The sequence below is a fragment of the Lepisma saccharinum genome, chromosome 11 (assembly GCF_977018435.1).
Source record: "Lepisma saccharinum chromosome 11, izLepSacc3.1, whole genome shotgun sequence".
Lineage (NCBI taxonomy): Eukaryota > Metazoa > Arthropoda > Insecta > Zygentoma > Lepismatidae > Lepisma > Lepisma saccharinum.
Window position 1 is genome coordinate 69,142,246 of NC_139239.1, and position 26,435 is coordinate 69,168,680.

General features: G+C 38.2%; 1 protein-coding gene across 1 annotated transcript in view; it reads left to right on the forward strand.

Moving 5' to 3' along the window:
* The window catches only part of Cow (Proteoglycan Cow), a 499,652-nt gene that overhangs the window by 236,703 nt on the left and 236,514 nt on the right, over positions 1–26,435 (forward strand). Inside the window, exon 3 of the mRNA XM_083131362.1 lies at positions 22,667–22,769. Within this exon, the coding sequence (XP_082987488.1) occupies positions 22,667–22,769 (103 nt within the window). The remainder of the gene's footprint in view (positions 1–22,666; positions 22,770–26,435) is intronic.

A 26,435-nucleotide genomic window follows, 5' to 3' on the forward strand; every position in this document is an offset into this window, starting at 1 on the left:
TGCATCTAATGTCAAAGAAGTGCAGCGTACTAGACGAGGATATTAAATTGCTCTGTTGTAAATGAGATGCATGATGTTCTCTCGTAAGTTGTTAATATGAATTGATGTTACTGTGAAAAAACTGAAGGCAGAATAATGCCAACGCTATCTGGACTCGCTTAGTTAATTCAAGATAGTCGCGACAAACGTAAACGGGCTGTGCAGGACTTGGATATTTTTTTCGATTGATGAAAATTTGGTTTTATGATGATGACCTATACTAAATTTTTGGTATGGGAGGACAGAGGATACCGAGACTCGACCAACACACTAAACCCCAGACCTCTCTACGACTACATGTTCGGAAGTTACGAGTGATTAAAAGTTTTGGGAGGGTGTGTGCAAACATCTCTTGCCATTAAACTCAGGACCACCAAATTTTGGCATACATACGCTACATCCCCAAAATCGACAAGGGGTGGTGTTTGGGGAGATTTTTCGATTTATTTTCGCGCAATCTCTCACTGTTTTCGAGTTATTTGCATTTTTTAACGCTGGACTTGGAAAATTTTCGACAGAGAGCGGTCAACTATGATAACCTATGTTTATTTTGTTAGGAGCCAATGCTAACGCATGTCTCTACGATGATCCTATCGAAAAAAAATTGACAATTGGCCCACCCTTGACCTCCAAATTTCGTATACGTATTCTACATCACCAAAATCGACAAAGGGGGTCGACCCTATCTTCTGCACAACTCTGACGTGTACGCCTTGTTTCGCGAAGAGTCGACAACCTTCCACAGCTGTTTGTATTATATTACATCAGATATTATATTGCATGAGTGAGTTGGCTGTGTGTATAAAGACTAGTTTCAGACATGGACGCGAATATAACGCCATGATAATTAGCTGCTGTCCAAAGTTATTGCATAACTTAAAATATTTATATATAAAAAAGGATATTTATTGTACTGTGCTTTCTAGCGAAGGTATTATTGTAAACGATATTGTTTGTAAATGTGGAAAGTTAGAAGCTCAGTCCCCGGCCTATCAATGATAAAAAATTTCGTCACGGACACCAACCAAAAAAAGGGCGTGCACGTCACAAAAGCATTGTCATATGGACTGACGATTATTATTTTTTTTTAAAAAAAAACAGACCTAGTTACGATGGGTTATAACCTGTGCTGTCTTGCAATTGTTTTTGCTTATTTCAATGTCAGCGAGCGTGATATGAAACATGCATGCGAAGAAGGGAGGGAGATCATAACAAAATAATTCACACTTCGATTTTATTATTTTCGCTAGTCATGTTTCACCTCCTATCTAGAAGGATACTGGACGCTATTTTATTTGAAGATGGCTAAAAGCGGTGGAAGGAGAGAAATGTTATTTTTTACTTTTTTGCCTGTGTGTGACGAAAATAGTTTTACATGCATACGGCTGTATCGTGATCTGCTTGAATCATCATCACGTCTGTGAGTTTTCAGTATTGCTGAATATATTTACATATCAACCAACGGTTATGAATTGCGTAGAAATTGGCTTTGTTAACGGTCCAGTGGCGAAGTTGGAAACAGAGAGCGGTCACATCAGACAGGTGCTCCTGGTATCTAAAAAAATGCCCCCTCTTACAGAAAAAAAATGGAGTGTTAGAAAGGAAAGATGTTATACCCGAATGAACGGGGAGTCTCGAGCATCTTCCAATCCTCATCTTCGTATTCAGCTAACGAGGAAAAAAAGAAACTTTACATATGGGGGACGCAACAGCTGCTGTACGGTATTGTCCATGGATGTTAAAACTTTTGTTTTTTTTTCTGAATAGACGGACATATCAGTGTTGCAATCTCCAGATGAGACCGGAGCCTATTATTATTATTATTATTATTATTATTTTGGACAAGGGGGATCAGATCAATGCATGGACTAAAATTTTTTTTTACATCAAAATAAAACAGAGGATTTTTTACTCCACTGCTTACTTATTATTGTAAAGAATGGGGTGCTGTGTTTTATTGTATAGTCTTCCAACAGCACACCTCGGGGCGTAAATTTCTGCTTCTTCATGTATGCAAAATGCACTTAACTTCTGTTGTGAAGCGAATGGAGAGTTTGTTTTGCTGCTGTGATTAAATACTAAACCAAAATCTTATTACATAATTTTGAAGTATATTTGTTAATACGATCTATATTATATCATCGCAATAGGTGGTCCATATTATGCGCAGGAGAATTTTTTTTAAAAAAAATCTTGTTTCTCGAACCTGTGACCTGCAGATTTGCTTTTGCTGGCAACAGAAACAGAAAATGGCACCATGTTATTCTATACTGATACAGGTGTACTGTAATCATAACAATTTTCTAGTAACAAAACAACAACTATGTCGAAAAGAAATGGTGGGGAACTTGTCTGTGTGGGGTCTTATTAACTACTTCACATCTGTACCCGCACAACTCATCGACTACAAGGCAACAATGTTAGGAAGTGTGTGCATGGTCCCAAAAATACAAAATTTAAAAAATCACTAATGACACATGAACTCCCTTCACTGGTGTGTATTTGAATATGCGAAAATGAGGTATTTTGAATAACCACAAGAAAAAGCTTGCAACGGTATAGAGAAGGGTCACAACTTCAAACTTTAGACGATTTTTTGTTAATCTGCAAAGGGCCAGGGCGTACGGTAAATTGATTTTATTGAAAAGTATGCAGAAGCAGTGTCGGAAGCAGTTTGAAGACTGAAACGGCTATGGAAGGACACTTATTATAATGTTAATATTTCAGTATAATGTTTTCAGAATTGTTTTTCGATAATGTTCGGTACTTAATTTAATCAATTGTTAGACAAAACACACATTCGAATTCAAGGGCGGAAAATATGAACAGCGAATGAATGCTTTAGAGTAGATGTGATATTTAAAGGAGGTGATTATTTTTTTATTTTCTCAATTCAAAACAAAAATTCATGAATATTATTATCATTGAATGGTTGGTTAGGTGCTCGGTTTACCTTGTCCCTCCGAACGAAAGATGGAATGTATACAAGCCTGTGCCTCCTAAGTTTATCGCGGCTATGAGGATGAATCGCGAAATGAAACGAACTGGAAACTTTCAATATATATATATTTTATAACATGCTTCACTAAGGAGGTCAAATGACAAGTTGGATTGCTATCCTTTTTATAATTTAACAAATTATAAAAAGGATAGCAATTCAACTTGTCATTTGACCTCCTTAGTGAAGCATGTTATAAAAAATATATATATATTGAAAGTTTCCAGTTCGTTTCATTTCGTTAATAATTTAACAAATTGAATCAAAATAATCACGTGGCATTCTCTTTGAATCTAACTTCACCCATCCCTCTTTTTTTTTAATCCTTAATCGCGACAATAATTGACCGACTTTTTAAGTTTACTCTATGCACAGATAGGTTAATCGGGGGACTGGGCGTACAGTTTAAAATAGAATCGGAATCCAGTAGGTATCGAACCCGGGACCCTTTGATTACAACGTGACGACTTATCGACAAGAGGAGATATTTTTTTTGGTGACGTAGAGTACGCGTAGAGAGGTCGGGTTTAGTGTGTCGGTCGAATCTCGGTGTCCTCTGTCCTCCCATACCAAAATAAACATAGGTCGTCATAGAACCAATTTTTTTCGTCAATCGAAAATTTTCCAAGTCCACAGCATTAAATTGCAAATATATCTCGAATTTTTGATAAACAGAGGTGTCCCATAGGATTTTTTGAGAAAAAAAAACACGTGAAACTCTACAGAGGTATGTAGTTATCTAACCGCGGCCGTTAGAACCTTTACTTTTTTTTTGGTTGGGCACCACGCACCCTGGCGAGGTTATAGGGGCCAGGTATCCTAAAAAAAACAACAATTATTATTTGTTTGTTTGCGTCACAATACAGAAATAATAAAAAACACGCGCACGCGTGTGGCACATCATTCCCCCGAGAGAGGTTTACAAAAATCACAATATATAAACATTTGGTCCCCCGGGGACTTGGAAAATTACGATAAGGTGCATTCGCTCACCACTGTTGCCAGCCATAAATCTCTCTCTCTCTCTTTTCATCTTACAGCAACATTGGCATCTCTATTTTTTTAGTTGCAGGTGGTTTGCCAACACTCTCTAGTTAATAATGCTACATATTATACACACACACGCACACACATACTGTGTTGCCATCCACCCATCTCTCTCTTTTACGGCAGTGCATGTTTGTTGCCGGCTCTCCTTGCCCAGTATGTGTAGGTTGGCAAAAATTGCTTTATGCACTGTAAGGCAAGCCTCAAGCAAGGTTGCCAGCTCCTTGCTTGAGGCTAGGTTAGACCAAGCTGTAGGTGAGTGTTGGCAGCTGTCGGTTGTTTAACTCTTCCCTCTCTCTCTTCTCTCTCTTTTTTTTGTAAAAAATTATGGCAAAAATACCAGTAGGTTGGCAACCTTGCTTTATGTACTGTAAGGCAAGTCTTAAGTAAAATTGCCAGCTCCTTGCTTTAGGTTAGGTTAGACCAAAAAAAAAAAAACTGTAGGTAAATGTTGGCAGCTGTCGGTTGTTTAACTCTTCCCTCTCTCTTTCCTCTCTCTCTTTTTTGTAAAAAGCTATGGCAAAAATACCAGTAGGTTGGCAACCTTGCTTTATGTACTGTAAGGCAAGCCTCAAGCAAGATTGCCAGCTTCTTGCTTTATGCACTGTAAGGCAAGCCTCAAGCAAGATTACCAGCTCCTTGTTTTAGGTTAGGTTAGACCAAAAAAAAACCTTGGTGATTTTTTCGAGTAAAATATTGGCAACACTGCGAGAAAATAGAGCTTATGCCTTACAAGAGCAAACCATTAAGGCAAGCCTCAAGCAAGATTGTCAGCTCCTTGCTTTAGGCTAGGTTAGACCCAAAAAAAAACCTTGGTGATTTTTTCGAGTAAAATATTGGCAACACTGCGAGAAAATAGAGCTTATGCCTTACAAGAGCAAACCATTAAGGCGAGCCTCAAGCAAGATTGCCAGCTCCTTGCTTTAGGCTAGGTTAGACCCAAAAAAAACCTTGGTGATTTTTTCGAGTGAGGAGCTGGCAACACTGCGAGAAAATGAGGCTCATGCCTTACGAGAGAAATCCATTAAGGCGAGCCTCACCGAGCCTCACTTTCGGGCGCAGAACTCTCTGACTTCCTATACTCTCTCCTATAATATCTTCGGCATAATCAGTTAGTCTGATGTTAATTATTGCTGCAAGTATTTTATATACTAGGTTATTTAGTAGTGATATGCCTCTATAATTTTCACAGACTGTTTTATCTCCTTTTTTAAGTATAGGGCACACTAGTGCTATGTTCCAATCATTTGGCATTTGTTCTCGATTCCATATATTAATTATAAGTTTATGTATTCTACGATACATTTCTTTTCCAGCTGTTTGTATAAGTTCACTGTTCATATTGTCATTTCCTGGTGCTTTCATTTTTTTAAAGTTTTTAATTACTGTCTCCACTTCTTCGTATGTTGGTGCATCAACTAATATGTTTTCATTATCCTGCTGATTCATCGTATTCCAGTAGGGCACTTCTAAATCCTGGTTGCGTTGAACTCCCTGGAAGTGTTCTTTCCATCTATTCATTATTTCTGCTTGTTCAGTTAGGATTTGACCATCTTTGGATTTTAAGTTTCTAGTTCTTGGTTTATACTGTTGTGTTATAACTTTCTGGGTTCGATAGAATTTTCTATATTCTTTTTTGGTGTTTAGTTCTTGTAACATTTCTATTTGTGTTTTTACTGCTTGGCGTTTCTTTTCTCTACACATTTTCTTAGCACGCTTTTTCAGATTTTCATATTTTTCTCTATTTGATCTTGTAGTTCTATTAAGACAACTATTTCTAGCTTCATTTTTTGCTTTAACCGCCTTTTTACATTCTTCATGTTTTTGACGAATCCGATCTTTTAATATCAAGTAAAATTGCATATCCGATCATACAATTACACGTACAATCAATACATATAATATCAGAATCGGTATAATTCCGATTTGATTTTACAGATTTCAAAATTGTAAGAGCACGGATATCTGTTCCCTCTAAAAATATCCGAATTGTAGGCTTTGCCTCTGATTAAGATTCGACACTAGCGCCACTGCTTCCAAGGTTAAGCAACAAATATGGTGGAAGATCAGTACTTCAGAATTCTGTTCATAGAGGGCAAGTAGTTTGATGTACTTTTGGCAAGTTTAATGCAGCAGAAGGTTGTACTGTTCTGAAAGGTAAACTAAACGTAGAAAAATGAGATTTTGAGACTGCCGTTTGTCGTAACGATTTCATTTCCCATAACTTTATTCCTTTTCATAAATATGTGAAAACTCCTTTCTTGCCATAGTAAGGTATCAAAGACTATTTGAAATTACAGAATTATTGTGAGATTCAGAATTCACGTATAATTGATGTGTTCATTAGAAACTGTCCAAACATTATCGGCTAATGCATCGGAAGATGTAAATTTTCAGCTTTATCACACTGTTAATGCTATTTTCATAATTGCTTTTTTTCTTTCTTCGAAATCGGTAAATTAACTACTCACGCTCACTCACTCCGTGGCATTCATAAACCTGTAAGTTTATTGTAAAGCAACACAAGCTTTCTATCTACCACAAGAGCGTCCCTTCATTAATTTCAGCATATCGTCACTCATCGTTACGATTAGCCAAAAGTGGCAGAAAAGCGACGCTAAATAAAAAAGTCTCATAAAATCAAAGGTCCATCTCCCTTTGTCTGGACCTTCGTATAACCTTCAGATTTTCAAACAGGGAACTTATAACAGTGGCGTGCCCAGGCTTTTCGAGAAGAGGGAGGGTGGTACAGTGGGATGCATAACTACTACCAATCAAATTGTCCATCACCGTGTTTGTACTTTCATACAAAGTTAGAGCTTCAAGGTTTGAAAGAAAACGCCAAGCAAGACGCTGACAGTCTCTACACAGGCATACGTAGAAATCTGTTCCCTAAGAATGCGTAGTATTCAAGAGAAAAATTGGGCCTCCCCGATGGCGCAGTGGTAGCGTCGTCGCCTTGTAATCAAGTGGTCTCGGGTTCGATACCCGGTGGAGGTACATAGTGGTTCGGATCCCACTTTAAACCGTAGGTCCAGTCCCGATTAGCCTTACTGTGCATGAAGTGGACTTAAAACACCATCTCAAACCTAACCCAACTCAAGAGGAAAGTTAATGAAAATAGTCATGGGCAATTAGCCGAGCAATACATGTGCATCCCACTGTACGTATAATTTAGTAGTCAGCCCTAATTCTGCCATCTTTTCCTGCCTTTGTCGTTTTTATTCTTTAATACGGTGCCAAAAATGGTTATGACTAGAGCCCGGAAGTTCAGGCATTTATTTTCGTTAAAATAAGCAGGCAAAAAGGCATTTATAATGTGGAAAATAGGCACTAAAAATGAAAAGGCAAAATAAACCGAAAAAAGGCTCATTTGGAAGTCGCTTACTTTTATCTCTAATTTCTGGCAAAATGATAAAATCTAAATTGGGAGAAGAGCATTTCAATTTTCTCCTTCTTCATTGAACATAACTACAAGGTGCTTTTTAAGTTCTCAACATTCATTGATAGTCGTCTGTCAGAGAGAATGTTTTTCATAATAGAAAATGATCTTTCTACTTCGACAGAAGGTATTGGAGCATACATAAAACAAGCTAATGTAGCTGGACTCATTTCGGTAACAGCATTTTCACCTTTTAGAATATCACAAATTGTTTTCAATTGTTTCAGGTCCTCGTTTGCACTCACTACCCGTTAGCACCTTTCCGCAACAGCTGACCCCTTTCCTCCTGCCACTTCCATCATCTGCTGCATAGATTCCTCGTACATTTTCATGGATGCTATAATTGTAATTGTCTCTGGCAATGCACCATAATGTGCAAAAATAAATTTGAATAGCACAGGGTTTTTTTTCACTTCACGAATTGAAGCCGCTTCATTTTCTGGAAGAGCATCTATCACCTCACTGATTTTTTGAAGGTTGTTAGCATAATATATAGCTGCTGATATCCAGGTTCCCTATCTCATCAAGACTGGTTGCTGAGGTAAACTAAGCTCAATCGCAACTTCCTGAAATTTTCGGGTTCGAGAGGGAGATTTCAGAAATATTTTCTTTGTGTTCGAAATCAACCTGTCCACTTCAGCAATCAATCATGCACAAGAAATGTTAACCGAAAGGCAATATCCTGACTCAGCATGAAATACTTTTTTCTCACACTTTCCTCCTTCAGCAATGTTGAAACATGCGTGAGTTCAATATTACTTAAATAAGGCGAAAATTATTCACATAATAAACGGAAGAAAAATAAATGCCAACAACGTTTTTTGGGAGAAAAATAATTTATATACACATTTTTTTTAAAAAATTGTCAAATTTCATTGAAAAAGGCAAAAAAGGGCATTATAATTAAAAATAGGCAGTGGGGTCCCAAATAGGCAAAATAGGCAAAATGAAAAGGCTTCCAAAACATTCGAAACAACATAAGAAACGTATATCCGGAAAAATTTTATCAATATATGCAGTAGATAAAAAGAGGCATTTTGCCAAACTTCCGGGCTCTAGTTATGACCATCACCAACCCCTCTTAGGTACGCCACTGCCCTATAAACATTTCTTTTCTTTCCCATGCGTGTCATATGCCTTTCCATGGAAGTCTTCTTCATTTAATTATTCAAATATTATAAAGATGTGAAGTAATAGTGCCTCTATCTATGAACCGAGCCGCCTGCATGGTGAAACCGCCAACCATCACCGAAGATGTTTTGCTTGCTGATTCAGAACGTGGAAACAATTTGCCTACCGGATACAGCAGCAGCTTACGCCATTATACCGCGGTTCCCGTCACCTTGGTAACGAAGCGAGCTCTATTATGCGGCCTCCTGGGGCGGGCAACAACAGCATGACATGATGAGAGGCGCTTCCTTTGTTGTGCCCAAGTTCTCAGGTTGGCGGCGCAGCATCTCGTCTCCTGGCTGTCCCTTACGCAGTGTTGCCAACTTTAGATGAACAAAATGCCTGAATTATCCACGTGCAATCCAATGTTACCGGAATCATAAATCACAACTTCCTCCTTTTCACCCAACATTTTTCTCTGAACTTATAAACACTGAAATTACCATCACAAACTTGTATCTACTACTACTGCTACAAATAGAATTATTACTACTCGTATTTGCATTTACGGTAGTCTTATACAAATATTAATTCACAGAAATATTAAGATTGGTTGAATAAATGTAAATGACTGAACAAAAGATAAATATAAAAATTATACACTTTCCAAAAAAATCAGCTGATCTCCTTGGAGTGGTTGGCACAGCGCGATACGATGCCAAGCGTTCCGGGTTCGAATCCCGGCCTTGACATGGGTATACTTTCGTTGGTGGTTTTTGATATTTTTTTATCATCATCACGATTAGCAAAAATTGGAAGAAAAGCGACGCTAAATAAAATTAATCAAAATTAAATAAAAAAAATGGAAATTTTCATAATTATTTATGTTAGCTATGTTATCATAATTACTATAATTTACGGAAGTTAGATAATAAAGAGAAAGATATTAATGGTCTCGAAGACGAATTTAAAATTTTCCTCTTGTCCGGAGTTAAACTGCAAACATGATTTTTAAAAACTGAATGTGTTACAATGGCGAGATGGTTAAATATATGCACTATTGTTCCACAATTTGTCGTTCCTTTGTAATAAAGGAATCCTAGGTTCGATACCCGGTGGAGGCACATAGTGGTTCGGATCCTACTGTAAACTGTAGGTACAGTCCCGATCAGCCTATCTTTGCATAAAGTGGACTTGAAGCAAAAACTAACACTCAGACGAAGAGTTTTTGGGTGCTTAGGGAACGAAACTCGCAGAATATTTAGACTCAGTCGAGCTACAATTTGAGTAATAAAAGCTTTAAAATCAATGTGTCGTTTCGGTGGAGCGAAGAGGCTTAAAGTGGCTAAAGAAAGAATCCATTTCAAGGTGGATAAAAACTAGTTTTCCCGTGTTTATTGCTGCGGCTACCGCTTAATGTTAGATCGCCTTTTTAGGTGATCTGCTGTTTTGTCGTCTCTGTGAAGGTGATAGGTTAATTTAGACGTCAAAGGATGGGAGAGGAGGTCGTCGTCAATGTACCTGCGAGATTGATACTCATGGGTAAAATTGGGTGTTTTGGAATGTATCCAATTGATCCTAATCGATCCTTTCAATATAGGGCGCCATGGGTTGTTCTTTAAATTTCACTTTATACACAAAAATATAAGGGGATGAGTTTCTTTGCACAGAACATTTGCACTGCATTACGAAGGATGTCTTTAGTGGAGATGTGCACTGTAAACGTTTGACTTTTGAGTTTTTGTTTTAATTCCACTTCATTCACAGATAGAATAATCGGGACTGGACCTACAGTTTAAAGTGGGATCCGAACCACTGTGCCATGTGCCTCCACCGGGTATCGAATCGAGGACTCCTTGGTTACAAGGCGACGGCGGTGATCTCTTTGTGACGGTCTTGGATCCTAATTATGACACGTCCTTTCCCGTTGAACTATTTTTATTGTTATTTGCAATCCCTTTCAATTTCTGTGTTTCTTCAATATTTTGGCCTATTTGTGATGATGTCAAGAGAAAAATGACTTGCCTGTATTTGTATATCTTGTGAAACTCGTTACCGTTTTCTTTTGTTTGGTCTTCTAGTTTTTGGTGGATTTGAGCACAACTAAAAAATAATGATTTATTGTTGGAAATACTTGTTAATCTCAATTGTGAGACTTTATAATTTCACACAAACAAACGGAATTACACATGTAAGTATTTTTGAATTGAATTGAATTGACTTTATAGCTGGGCGAGGTTCAGCTGTTGCTGGTCTACCATCTAACCCCAAAAAGTACAGATTAAAATTAAAATAAAATAAAATTCAAGATTACAAAGAAAATGAACAAGAAAGTACAATAAAATACAAATGGAATAAAATCTCATACAATAGAACAGATAAAAAATAAAAATTAAAATGAAATTCAGATTACAAAGAAATGATCAAGAAAGTACAATAAAATACAATAGGAATAAAATCATATGCATTGGAACAATATTAGCAGTGAATTAGATAATAAAGTAACTGAAGTCGAGAAAGTTGATAGTAAGAAAAAAAAATTCTGGCAACTCACAGTATTTATCATCATTCATAAGTTGATTTACCCTGCTTCTGATCGGAAATTTTGATTTTTGGTTAGATTTGGTAGTGCATTCCAGGCTTTGGGTGCACTTCTTGGCAAGAAGTGAAATACTGTACACCTGTTCATTTTAGTAAAAACTTGAATTGGATTTCATTTAACAACCGAACGAAGTAGTATTACCCATACCCTGACTGGCATCTGGTGAATGCTGTGACTCTTCATGTAAATATACAGTATTCTTGTGTTTTTTTAATAATGTTCTTTTGTTAAGAAAATAACGTGTCAGTTTCTCCAGTCAACTTTTACAGTGCTTTTCTATTAAAGACATCTTTCGTAATACTGTGCAAATGTGCTGTAGGAAGAAACTTATCCCCTTATCTTTGTTGCGTTGGCCTGAGGTAAAGGGGATTTTGATACAGAATTTTTCAAATTTCATTTACACTTTGAGTGAGAGAACTGAGATGTTCCCATCGTACCAAGCACGGAATGATACAGTATCCGATAGTGTTACGTCATACTAGGGCCAGGAGTTGGCAACTCTGCCCTTTGGCCGTCGATCACCCTTTATGGCCTATTCCGTGCACTCGCGGCCGTCCCATCCTCTTGTTATGGTCCGCATTAGGTCCACTCTCCTTCCATCCAAAGCTTCATAAATTCATAATACTGTATTGTTGTAAAAATTTCTTTCTCTCGGCTGCTAGAATCCGCGTCGTCAGACCTGAAGTGGTCAAGTTTTATAGGCAGAAATGCAATAGCGGAAAAATTCGTAAAAATAGCGTGATTTTTATGGGGTCCAAAAACTATCCCGTTTTACAGTTGTGAAAGTGACCAACCAGCTTTACTGTTTCCCGATTTCTATATCGTGAGAGAAGTACAAATAGGCTTCTTACCCCTCTTTAATTATGTTCTTTGCATACGTGGAGTTTTAAGGCCCGTCTGGTTCGCTGCACTTTTCACGCTATCGCGTCTAATTGTTTACACGGTGCAGCACCGAGCCGTCTACTTCGTCGGTTTGGTGTCACGTAGTGTTTTGGTGTTTGCACCGACCGTACGTTCTGTAGCCGTGTGGTGTAGGGTCACGTGATGTGTGCTATCTAATCAAATGAACGTTTAAAACAGAAGACAGGCATTTGTTGAATCTTCTGAACTGGAACACTGCTATGCATCTACTTGGTTGAACGTCATTTTCTTGCACCAGCCTGACACCGGTATACTCCTGCACTACATCTAGTGTAAAAAAGTGCAGACGGGGCCTTAGACAGTCAAATGTTTGTCCTTGAGTACACTTTGTGCTTTGATAACTTAATCGGGAATGGACCTACAGTTTAATGTGGGATCTGAACCATTGTGCCATGCGTTCCCACCGGTTATCGAACCCGGGACCTCTTGATTACAAAGCGAAATCTTACCACTACAACGATTAATTGAGTTTAACGTCGCATTTCTGGTACTTTTGGATTATCGCAACGATGGGAATGAATGCTAATGAGGTGATGTGGATGAAGGGGACAATCAGAAACATACGGAAGGCACAACACGAGTCCCACAGTGGATTATACTGACTGTGAGTCGAGACGCCAGAGCCTCTCTAGTCTGCAAGGCAGGTAGACATTTGGATGTCTTAACAAAATGTCATCTTTAACCTCCGATACATATGATGTAAGGATTTGAAGCAGTATTTGGAGCACCGAATTCATTTATTGTAATACCAGGCCAATGCTTCTAGGTTTATATCTTCTATGGCTCCAAATTTACTGTAGTTTATCGTAGTTATAAATATTACGACGTGTTCCTCGGTACCCTCCTAAACTAGGTACTATATTTTCAAAGCGTTGTTGCAAAATTTTAGCATGTAACATGTCACGTCACATGTAGATGTGAAACATTGCAATCTATTCGGCTCGTTCTTTAGATATTCATCACCAGGCGAACTAGAGACAAGCATTATGCTTGAAGCATGAAAGTCTCAACAATACGGGCATCTTTTGAACACGACGTGAATGGCAGTAGCACATAATCTGTCGCATCTCGCTTCGTTGGGCACAGACGCTTAATTCTTTTGTTGCTAACCCCCAAGTGCCACTACTCGACTGGTGGAGATCAGGCAACAGAACATCATAACATCTATCCCTGTCATATCAAGGTCGACCACTTCCTTATTTGTATGCGCAACTTCTCTCTCGCCGCTCGCGTGTTCCAGGTAGAATGGCTTTTACACTGCAGAACCAGCTTTTTTGCGATAAATGAAAAACAACTTCCAGACATCCGACATTTGTGGTAACAAACAAATGCTATATCTCATTTATATCGAGTCTGATTGTATCGTCGGCTAATTCTTGCACGTGCGCAATCCAGTCTTAACAATTTCAAAATTAGCCGTAACATCCCATAACATCTTTATTCTTCTGGAGATTCTATACAAGATTAAAGAACATAACACGTGCTGTTAATTCTCTTTCATGGATACTGAATACAAACTAATCCCTTTTGACTAAATATTGTGCTTAAATGTGACAACCAGCATTTAATCGCTCCAATCTAATTCATTACCGTGTCAGGTTTGTCTGTATAGAGTTTACGTCCGTCAGACTTTACCTCCCAGTTTGTAATGTCGTAATCATTTGTCATAAAATGGTGCGGGTCTCCCTTATCACACAACGCGAGAGCAACCTTGCGATATGACGTCACCGCGGAATGCTTTCATTGTTACGCTCAATGCCTAGTTATCTTATCATAAATAATACATTTGCTGTGTATTTATGCTAAGGGAACCAAGCCTAACAACGTACGGATTCTTCGTGTGCAGTCAGAACACGAAGTAGGTCTCGCGTTGTGCAATAAAGGACACCCAAAAGGTGTGGTGGTAGTTTCGGCTTGCAACAGGTCTCGCTTATAACACACTTCTGAACCACCACCTTTCTCAAGCCCCGTCCTTTGACTTGTGACGTCACAAAAATTGCAGGGAATTAATGGTAAGAGCCCTAAACCTAACATGCCTGACGTCAAAAGACTAAGGGTGAGGCTTGACCAAGAAAGGTGTTTGAGAAGCGTGCCGTCAGTTTTACCCGCTTGCAACTGTAAAGCTGTGAGAGTTACCAAGCAGTCGGGAAACCGACATGTGGCGTGTATCGTGGACCAGTTAAGTTAACTGCAGGCTAGCGGAGCGTGTTTTTACCGCTATAGTGTGAAACGTTGACACTGATTATTTCGTTATCGACTTGTAGCGTCGCTATCAAAGCACCCTATCTCTACACAAAGTGAACTCAAAACAAAAATTCAATCAACCAATCGCAGATTCAGTTGCACACTAAAACAATGGATATTTTCGTACATCCAATTTTTTCAAAATTATATGTTAGTACAAATTTCTCAATTCTATGCTCTAAAAAGTTCACCGGAAATTATAATCCGTTGCCATCAAACTGCCGTAAAAATGACCATCACCATTTTAAAGAATTAACGGCCATTACATATTTACTCAAATTACTGTAATTTCAATGGTGTAACAGTGCACATAAATGTATAATAATTTTCCGTCTTTGTGGACAAGCACGTATCCAGAAATACATTTCGGGGGGTGGGCGAACCCAGTGTCTCACTAATATTAATGTTTAAATTATAATAATTAAATTAAATATTATTTAAAATATGTAAATTTATTAATATTGCATTTTTATTATTACATGAATACGTAAAAAAATGGTATAATAATATAAGTATAAAATCATATATTTATTATATAGCTTGCGTGTACTTAAGATCGCCAAAATTTGTATAAAAGCAAGGAAATTAATGTGAAAAAGATAAAGAATTGAATATTTATAGAACAATAAAAAAGGATGTTAGATGCAGTTGACTAAAAGTAAAGTTTCTGATTAATATTTTATGCATATTTTCATAAGTTGTAGTGTGCATAAGTATTCTTTAGTGCTCTCCTTCAAAGCAGTATGATCCCAATATAATAATCCTAGCCTTCCAAGTTCAGAGGAAATTAATAACCATCGATTATAGTGCAACAAATACTAAATAGTACATTTTCATTTTAGTACTTGGTAAATCTTTCGGGAGAGGTCCGGACCCGCTGGACCTCCCCCCTTAAATACGTCCCTGTTTGTGGATGATAAAATGTCCAAATTTAAATTTTAAAAAATTGTCTCGTCCCGTTTTGTAAATTAAGAGGCAGATCGTTAAATTTTAATTTTAAATTTTACTGTGTTACACCTTGCACTGGCTTTAACATTCCCTCACTTTCTTATGATATTATACAGTATTTCGAAATGCATGTGCCCGTAGGCGTTTCACACAGAGGATTATGAATCTAATACTTCCGGCTCGCCGAACTGGCGTCATATTTCACACGGGCGTAGGCGGGTGTAGCCGAGGCAAGTGTTTAATGTTGAAAATGTCAATGGATCACGTATTGAATTACTGTCAGGGAGACAAATTTCATACTCGTATATAAGGTTATTACTTTCTCTACATTTCCATGTTGTTTGTCACTGTTTTCCAGCAAGCTATAATAAAGCTGGTGAAATTACACTGAAAACTTTGTATAATTTTATTTATCATACACGTATTTAGACAGTCTGATGAAAGGTGGCATACTCATCAAACGTACATAGTATCTTAGATGTACAGGGTGATTCAAACGTCTCTTGACATTTCAATCATAAAGCATTTTATTGACAAAATTGACAGTACTGCTGAACATCACTCCAGAACAGAAGACGAACTCAGTACGTTTGAATGTGGTGCCCCTGTAAGTCTAGGCATGGCGCCAGGGTGGCTACTCACCAGGAATTCCTTGAATTCCGGGAATTATGCGTGAATTATTGGTTCCGGAAATTATGCGTGAATTCTGCTTGAATGTTTCTCCGTAGACCTGAAAAATTAATGGATTAATAAAATATACTTACAAATGCTCTGAGGCAAGTTTTCCACAATTTATTCGTAAGGTTGATATGCAGAAAATATCTACTTGTAGCCTTGAATTTTTGGAAAGTTCTCCTTGAAAACCGGGAATTATACTTGAATTTTATCGTGGTCCTTGAGTGTCAGCCCTGGGCACCCACCTCTCTTTCATAGACCGGAACACATGCTCCAACATGATCTCCCCTGCTACTACCCCAAACGAATAAGCCGGGGGGGATGGGGGATCAGGTCTGAGAGCGAGCCGCCCAAAGTCTTGGTGAGCCACAGCCTATTCACCTATCGGTTAAAGTGTCAGCGAGGTAGTCAGGAACGATTCTGGCGAAATGGGGTGGTGCACCATCTTCATGGAAAACAACAATGTATTTTATTCCATCCTGAAAACTATTCATCAGCGATATACGGACAATGTTAATAAACTTTTGAATCACCCTGTGTATTAAATACGTATATTTTGTGATTAATCTTTAAAATGAAAATAGGTGCAATGAAATAAAGGCGTTGATGGCGTCATTGAAGACACAACATGTTGGATGAAATTCAAAGGGCATTCACTAAGAAATATCCATGTGTAAGCCAGGACTATAAGCTGAAATTTTAGTGGAATAGTTAGTCGACCGTTCAACGAATCTAGCCACTGAGACGGCAAAAGTTTCGGACTGTTAAGTTTCGATTTTGCAGACATTAGTCTCGGATCGGTCTCGTGTGGTTTTTTGTAAACGGTGGACCCCGTCTCTGTACCATGCCTACATTCAATCCGATAATTTGTGCAGAATCCAACTTTGCATAAGGACGTTTGCAACACTGTTCGTGTCCTTCCCTACGTTACGTAAGAGCTTCGTCGGGAATTAGGGCGGGGGTGGGGAGGGGGGCAGAAGTGGACTTCTGGGATCCGCGATCTCCAGGGAATCTTGTGGAATTGAAACTGAAATTGGCAGCTGAATTCGGTATTCATCAGATTTAGGTGTAGGCAATATATTTATCTGGTGCAAGTCTTCAACGTACCCTGTAGGCAACATGTTTCTGTTGCGGAGAGACTGGGAAGGAAGGACGGCTTACAAACGTCATCAGGATAAACTTACATTTGGCCCATGGATATGATTCTCGCTTTGGTGACTCCATAACATAAACTGAATTCCATTTTTTTTATATATTCCAGATAATATGATATGTTTTTCTGTTTCATAATGATTTTCTCTTTTATATTCAACTTCGTTGTTCGACTGTCCATGTTAACTATATTCAGTATGTGCTATAACTACACGCACATTGTTTTATGGACTTCTCTGTCTTTAATACTACAGCCCTTGATGTTCTTCACAATAGCCATCCAATCTCCCCAATTTAAAATTATTTTATAACCTTTTCCTTTAGGTCTTATTCTCTTCTATTCTTATAAATCATGATCGTCCCAATCGTAATGATTTTATGTACTTAAACTACATCTTCCCTCCAATAATTTTCTGCAATTCCGTATTTTGATATGTGGTGTATGTTTATATTCACATGAATTTAGGAGATTTGGTCAGATTCTATCAAGACCCTAGTGAGGACAGTCTCCTCTCGCGAATGAGATGCGTTCTCGGTTGCGGCAGCCCTACAGCGAATCTCCAACCTGACGTCACAGAGAAGGTTCTTCCCACCCACCATTTTATGTTTTTTCGCGCAGGCGCAGAACACTACAGCGCATGCCACTGCGCATCCCTCACTTGACGTCACAGAGAAAGCTTCCCACACAACATTCTTTATTCTACGCAGGTACAGGAGATCTCCTTAGAAATATTGCTTCTTTATAGAATGTATAGGCGCTCTAACTAAATTCACGATTAAATCTACACATGTTATGTCTATAACTCAACTCTTTCGAATGGCAATAAAGAAAAAAAAAATAAGATTACGATGTCTCCTTTCTTTCGTTATTCGGTAACTCAATTTTTGTGTTCGATATTCGGATATTGGATACAATATGTTCCATTTCTGAGAATAAGGTGGGGGGTTCAGCCACAAATCCCTGCGCTCTCAAAATAACGTTTCTGTCTGATTCACTCCCATTTCATAACTCCGACTCCCTTCCCCCAAATCGTGCACGTCAATCGTCGAAACTCTCGCAGACGTAACAAAACCGCGAAGATTGATCCCCCTCGCATACAAGTAAAGGGGAAACACGTCAGAAATGACATTTTTCCAAATTTGAAAGGGGCCCGGGAAATGAATCAGCGTGCGATATGGAGCTTTTAAGACTCCAGCTCTCTATTACCTATTTCTCCTCTGCCTCTTTCTTTCTTAAGTGCCCCGAGCGAATACTTCGGAGTGGTTTGTTCTTTCTCCATTTTTCCTTTAAACGAAACGAAATTTTTCCAAACCATAAAACTACCAAATGGAATTTGCCTTTGACAGTTTCAGACTGTACTCATTTCTCTCTCTCCCTCTGTCTCTGTCTGAAAGGAGGGACTTCGAACGGCAAAGCCATCAACCATCATAGTAATGAAAGGAGTTTCTTTGACGATCAGCTGTTACGTACTGGTTTCATCCTGGACGTGCACTTTCTATTGTGGCACCCACTTAAATCTGTATGCGTTTACACTTGTTTAGGAAACATTGTTGCCATTTTTGATGCTCGTGTGAAGAAGTGTGATGTTTTCTGAACTTGTCAGCAACGTTAACCCTCTCTTATGGACTGCATTTGTGAAGACTAACGAGGCTATGGCGTCTGGACTCAGGCTCAGTATAATCATCTGCGAGACTTGTGCTGTGTGCTATCCATATTTGCGTTTGTCCATCACCAATTTCATGTTGATGCATCTTCATCGTCGCAATTAACCAAAAGTGGTCGAAAAGCGAAGTAAAACGATCCATTCAATCAGCAATGTTTTAAATTGTAATGTTCAAAGGCTTCAGAGTACGTATACGTCATGTTTTTCGTTTATAAAGGTATTATTCGTAATTATTATGTTTTTGTAAGATCGGTAGTAGTTTAACGACCATATCTTCTTGGGAACGATTTTTTTTTCAGTTGTCGCATACCAAGTTCATAAAAAGTGTATAAAGCCCGCATCACACGGAACTGGATTTCCAGTAGGTATGCCCTAGTTGGCGCTGGACTGGCTACCAATTTGCTAGTTTTTGCCTCGCACGATACTTATCAGCGTACTTGTCGATAGACTTTTGTTCCCATACGAGGGAAGTTGTAATGGCGGCCTCGTGAGATGTAAACAAGGTATCACTTCACATTTTTAAAAGCCGATAACTATTCAACCGAGAGGTACAAAACAATGGCGCTGCTTAAATACATACTTTACAACGTTTACTGTACACTTATGGAAGAATATTTTAGTTGTTTCAAATGTAAACACCGTGCACTCAGCATAGATGATGTAACTCAACGCGCCTTTCATGCTGTATACGTTATACATTGCTGGAGTAACACTCGGAAACCACAGACAAAAACGCTCCTTTGCACACTCACAGGTTATCTTCACATGGCGAAACTTTGCTCTGATTGGCTGTTCCACAGAATCTAGTCGAGGAAAGCAAGTAGCAATTAGAACATATCCTATTCCTCCAAACCAGTCAAGCAGTCAGCCAGGCGGCCATGATTAACCTAGAAAGTTAGTTCAGCGCCAACTAGGGCATTCCTACTAGAAATCCAGTTCCTTGTGATAGGGGCTTTACTCGTTTTAGATAACTGAGGGAAAAAAGTTTAGTCATAAAAGGGGGAGGAAAATACTACTTAGTATAGTATAATTCGGCATTTTATTGTTATTTCTATACATCTCGGAATGCAGGATGGTGATCTGTTAAGTTTAAGGCCGCAGGGTCGTCATTTTTTTCCTTGTGTTAACGGTCTATTGATTGTTAGTTTTACACGTCTGTGAGGGTGGTTCCTTAATTTTAGACGTCGATTGAGATTGAGTCTACTATTTATGCGATAAAAGAGTCAAAGTTTGTTTTAAGTCGACTTTATACATACACAGATACGCCAATCGTGACTGTACCTACGCACTATCTGCTTACATCGGGAATCGAACCTTAATTACAGAACCATAGCGTTATCACTACACCATGAAGGATGTTTGAATGTGAAAAGTCTGTGACTACCATTTACGGTAATTGACAGTGTCAGTGAATAAAATGCAAGTGCATAAATATGCAGGTAAGTTCAAGTTGAATGGATCAGAAAAACTTAAACCAATGCAAAAACTAAATACGCCCTCAGTTAAACTTAGAAGAGTCAGCAAAACACTAAAGAAAAATCAGTACTGTGAATAAGTATGTTACTAATTCCTACGTGTATTTGCTCAAAATTGTCATTTCTTTATTGTGTACACTCAGATCATCGAACCTTTCGAACATTACTTATGAGCATTATATCCACAAACACCAAAGAAGACGAGGTACTTACCCAACTATAAATTTATCTGCGGTCAAAAATATTGAATTTTATGTTTTTCAACGTTGATACTGTTGAAAAAAGCAACAACGATGATCTTCTGTCAGAAGAACAAAGCGTCACACTCAAGCCTACTCGAACATTGTGTGCCTTGAAGAACGTGTCAGTGTTTTTCTTTGAGAGAGGAATTAAGGGTTTCAATGGTAAAGACAATGTGCCGTAATGAGATGAGAAGGCTTTTGTTTGTAGCAGCCTGCCTTTAGCTAACGCCGAGAGCCACCTACCGACTATTTAATAATTCTGGAGCCGCGCTTCCTGTTTTTGAATTTTTCATGCGAAGGTTTTCGTTTGAGTGGCACGCGTCAAGCATGAATGATTCATGACGCTTCTCTAAAAATACTCCAGAGGCAGGACATCCGAAGGTTCTATCTCCGTAAACGGGCGGGGAAAAAACCTGAGAGTAATCACCAGTTAAATGCTGGCCGTTGTATCTAAGATCGATCTGAAGATAAGGGTTAAAGAAAAGGTCAGTTCCCACCGCAGTTTTTGGACCCAAAGACTTTGTAAGTAAACAGCAGACCAAGCTGATAACGCTGATGGGTGGGATTATTTAGAATGTAAAAAAAGTCCGAGGCATATGTATGAAACTGCGTATCATTGGAAAGGCTGCACAGATGAAAGAGTTCTCGATGAGTGGGAGTTCATCCCTAATCAGCAGCCGCTGTCTAAAGGCCAAAAAAAAGTTGGTGGGGGGGATTATAAGCCCTGAAGATGAATGAATTTCTCAGTGTAAACTTATTATACAATATGCTTAATCCCGCGAAGGACGTAAAACTAGTTACCACTACACACTATTTAAATTAGATATTTATAGGATTTCGGGCTCGCTTCAGCCCCCTTCCCCCTGGCTACGTGGTTGCCCACAGTGATCAGCAATGGTACAGTAGGATCCACTAGTATTACTCGGCAAATTGTCCATGACTATTTTCATAATTTTTAAATTCCATCCTATATTTTTAAGCGATGGATTTTTGTGTGTGCTGGTGCAGAAGTTGTCAAAAGCTTGTTTTGAGTTTTTTTTTTTAATTCTTGAAGCTTTCATTGGGTCAAATAAAGTGCACGGATATGGTGATGGACAATTTGCACGGTAATACTCATGGATCCCACTGTACAAGATTTTTCACTATGCACGCTAGTATTTTGACTCTGGCTCGTTACACTGTACAAGAGATTGAGTCACTATTACCTGCAATATATAAACTGACGCAATACACACACGCACACACACATACACACGTGCACGCACTTATTTAGAGTTCTAAGAAAAACGCCTATTGCACAAACGAGTCTTTGCAAATATGTACAGTCATCCGCAATAAAAATAGGACACCTAGCTCCTGAAGTAGTCGCTTTCCTGTGAGGCGTTATGTGTGTTGCCTAACTCCAAGGCGGTGCAGAAGTTGCCGATGACAATTTCCTATTAAAATCCCCTTATGAATGCAGCGTTAGGCAACACACATTCGCTCGAGCGAACAAGGCTCGAACTATGCGGTATACACTCAAAGCCCAGTAGTACACGTACAACCCTAATTTGCCTGTGGTAGTGGACCCTCAAATATGAATCGTGAAGCGAAAGACTCAAACAAATTCAAATTTACGTAAGCATAGTCATTATCTCCATGTTAAAATGTAGTTTAGCCTATCTTACCAATGCAGTAATATGAGATGATATAGTTGATTTTGGTCTGAAACTGTCAGGACGGATATTTTTACATATGTGTCTACGATTACTGTCGCATTAAAATTATACTCCATTGTAAACGCTCGAGGTTGCGAGACTTACTTAAGTGTACTACGTTCAATTTGATGTCAACGACTTGACTCCCCTACTGAAATTCCTGCTACTCCGATGTTCAGAATCCTCCGAATCCTCGTGTCTCTCCCATACAAAAGTTCCAATTCCTAATTTCCGCAGCGTTCTTTCCGAACTTCAATGGGTCAAGCGATCCCTGTCCGTCAGCAGGCAAGAGATTAAGATGGCACTAACGAGATCCGCGCAGTTCGAATCGTACTTTTCAATTTCACGAGACGCTTGCTTCGCAAATTGGTTCTCGCTTGAAGGTTAACTTGTTCCTCCTCTCCTTTCAGGTGACCTCTGCCACCCGCTGAACTGCAAGAAGAAGGAGCTGTGCCTGCTGGAGGATGCCTTCACGGCTGTTTGCGTCAGCAAGAAGGAGCTTCACAAGAACGGGTGAGTGGGAGAGTTTTTGGTCCGTGCGGTCCCTCCGGGGCAAGACCGCAACTTTGTTTCTCTCATGGTCGATTCTCTGTGTTCTCAATTTTTACTCTTGCTGTCTTCTTGCATTGTTTCTTTTAGGTTTGTTTGTGGTTGACTAGTTTGCTTCATGCATTTTTGTGTGATTTCCATCGTACACTTGCTTTCTTCTTTGCACTTCATTTGTCTTTGATTTCTTCCTTGAAGCTTATTTCCTTATTTTACTTGTTTCATTTCCTGCTTGTATCTGCTTTGATTTTCTTAATGTGCATGATTTTTTTTTCTTTTTTTTCTTGTTTCATTTGCTTTCTTGTGTTTGATTTTCTTCCTTTACGTGTTCCATTTCCCTTCTTGTGCTTGATTTCCTTCCTTTATTTCTTTCATTTACCTTTTTGTGCTTGATTTCATTCCTTTACTTGTTTCATTTTCATTTTTGTGCTTGATTTCCTTCCTTTACTTGTTTCATTTTCCTTCTTGTGCTTGATTTCCTTCTTTTACTTGTTTCATTTTCCTCCTTGTGCTTGATTTCCTTCTTTTACTTGTTTCATTTTCCTTCTTGTGCTTGATTTCCTTCTTTTACTTGTTTCATTTTCCTTTTTGTGCTTGATTTCCTTCCTTTACTTGTTTCATTTTCCTTCTTGTGCTTGATTTCCTACTTGTTTCATTTTTCTTCTTTTGCTTGATTTCCTTTTTTACTTGTTTCATTTTCCTTCTTGTGCTTGATTTCCTTCCTTTACTTGTTTCATTTTCCTTCTTGTGCTTGATTTCCTTCTTTTACTTGTTTCATTTTCCTTCTTGAACTTGATTTCCTTCTTTTACATGTCTTATTTCCAGCTTGTATACTGTAAAAAGTTGGATGGAGAAATCCACCAAGACCGCCATTACACAGTTAACATAATTAATGTAATTTTTATGATTCATTTGTAAAATGTAGCTACTTATGCTATTTGCAACTGTAATTTATAATCATTATCTAGTGTATATTTGTGCATAATAAAGCAGGGATTCCCAACCACTGTGTCGCGTCACACTTGTCAGAATCAGTCAAAAGAATGTATGGACACACTGTGATAAAGTAATCAATTTTAATTAAAAAGTACAGTTGTGCCCCGTTTTTGTAAATTAACAGACAGACTAAATTTAAACTGTAATAGTTTTCCAGATATCCAGCTCTTGCTAGAAATGCGTCGTATTTAGTGACGTCTGTATTCTATGTACTTTCGTTAAAATATGTAGTAAAATATTCAGTTGTGAACTCAGTGGGAGAGTGAGCCGACAGGTAGAAATACGAATATGTGGCGAAATTAGTGAAATTTTTAAAACTGATATAATTTTTCAAAATTAATAATTTAAAGCTGCCATTCTTCTGTTGCCCCAAATATGCCACAATATACCAGTCTTGTAGTAGTTCGCTGGAGGTTGGAAAATTTCCAGGTCGTCAGTTTGAGCGCACATCAAAGGGTGCTGATTTTTTCCTCAATAAATGTGGTTATTTTCTTTGCTTAATGATTCGCGTTCTTATCCCAGAGCACTGTTTCCGGTAGGAACGCATTAAAATACAGAAATTTTGAGCAGAGCACCCTGTATTTGGAGAACCAGTTCTTGGACGGCCTTTCCTAAGTTTGATAGGTAATACTATGGATGGGCAAATCCGGATAAAATTTTATTCGGATAATTTTCTCACGAGATTTCAAATATCCGGATATCGGATAATCTGATATTATTTTATTCGTCATTTTCGTATTTCACTACTTATTTTACTAGAAATCGTTTATCAAATCTGTTCTATCCGTATATCACAATTTTCCGGATATTCGGATTATCCGTTGGATAACTTTCCCTAACGGATATAGAATAATTTGAGTTCCGGGTCTTCGTTATCCGGATTTTTTGGCCATTCCTAGTTAATACACTCCTTTTTCGACTTCCCTTACCTCAACTTCACACTCCTTTTTTTTTTTTTTTTGCTTTTTTTTCCAACTCATCCCCTTTTTTGTTTCCGCGTATTGATTCCGTTGTTGACACTGAGGTGAGAAGTAATTTCGTGTTTCTTCCCTTTCTTCTTCTGGCGTGGCAGATGCTCTCTCGCAGACATTCCTGGCGTTCCATTTCGCATCCTCACGTAGATGAAGGAAGGAGGGAAAAGAAAAATCTGGCGTGCGGTGTGTCGCAAAGTAAAGTCTTGGGAACGTTGCGATTTTTAAAATGGTCGGTCACAGACTTGAACATTCAGTGATCCTTAGTGGCAGACAACATTATTTACGTAAAGCCTTCTTAGATTGCTTTGCGAAATTGCGGATTCTTTCGTCGACTTTGGATAATTTGTGCCAAGTATCAGATTTATTTTTGTTTGGACATTGTCTGCCACCATATTTGTCGAATATATTTGGCGAAATTTGGAGAACATTTTTGGCCAGATCTCGAGAATTATGTCAAGTTTCGAGAATTTTTTTTTTACCGATTATAGAGAATAACTACATTTTTAAATTTGGAGAGTATATTTGTCAGTTGCTACCCAAATATCTGTGTCGACTTACTTAATTATACTTACTATTACTGCCACAGAATCAATTTCATATCAACGACCCGACTCCTCTATAAAAATGTCTGCGTCTCCAAAGTGTGTGTGTGTGTGTGTGTGGTGTGTGTGTGTGTAATCAAGGGGTCCCGTGTTTGAGTGTGTGTGTAATCAACGGGTCCCGGGTTTGATACCCGGTGGAGGCACATAGTGGTTCGGATCCCACTTTAAACTGTAGGTCCAGTCCCAATTAGCCTTACTGTGCATAAAGTGGACTTAAAACACTAACTCAATCAAATCCAAAGTGTGTGGAAAGGATTCAAATTGCCAATATGAATTAAAAATTCAGAATAGACATAACATTTTAGTATGGAGTTCAAAATCTAGGTAATTTTATTCACGTCAAAATGAAATAACTCACATATGTAAAGGAACGTGGTAGTAGCTTGGATTTGAAAAAAAAGATCTAAATTATTTAGGGCCAAATATTCCGAATTTCAAAGTAGAAACATGATTAAAAAAAAAAAATACGACGTAGTGTAAAGCCGTTTTGACGTCACTCATGCGTCGAAATCTACCAAGTATAATATATTTTTGTTTTTCCATTTTTTACCATAAAATTTGTGGACTATGTTTAGGCAAGGTTGGAGATTTTTGTTTGTGGACAGATTGGAGAATTATTTTCAAAGTTTGGAGAATTGCTGTTTTTAATATTTGTTAGTTTTGGAGGATATGTAGCTACATATTGAATTTCTTTATTTGAATTGTTGTTTTAAGTCCACTTTTTGCACAGATAGGCTACTCGGGATTGGACCTATAGTTTAGAGTGGGATCCGATCTACTGTGCAATGTACCTCTACCAGGTATCGAACCCAGAATCCCTTGATTAGAAGAATAGAATAGAATGGTCTTTATTTTAGCAGGCGTGTTTGAGCCTCATGGGCCGTTCTTAGAACCAATTCTTGTCAGAGATACAAGGAATTAATAAAAAAAGAAGAAGAAGAAGAACAGAATGATCATGATAATACGATAAAGATAACATAAAGATTATACAATGATAAAACAATGATACATTGAATTGATTAGTATGTATACTGTGGAGTAAAGTAATAAGTCATTAATAG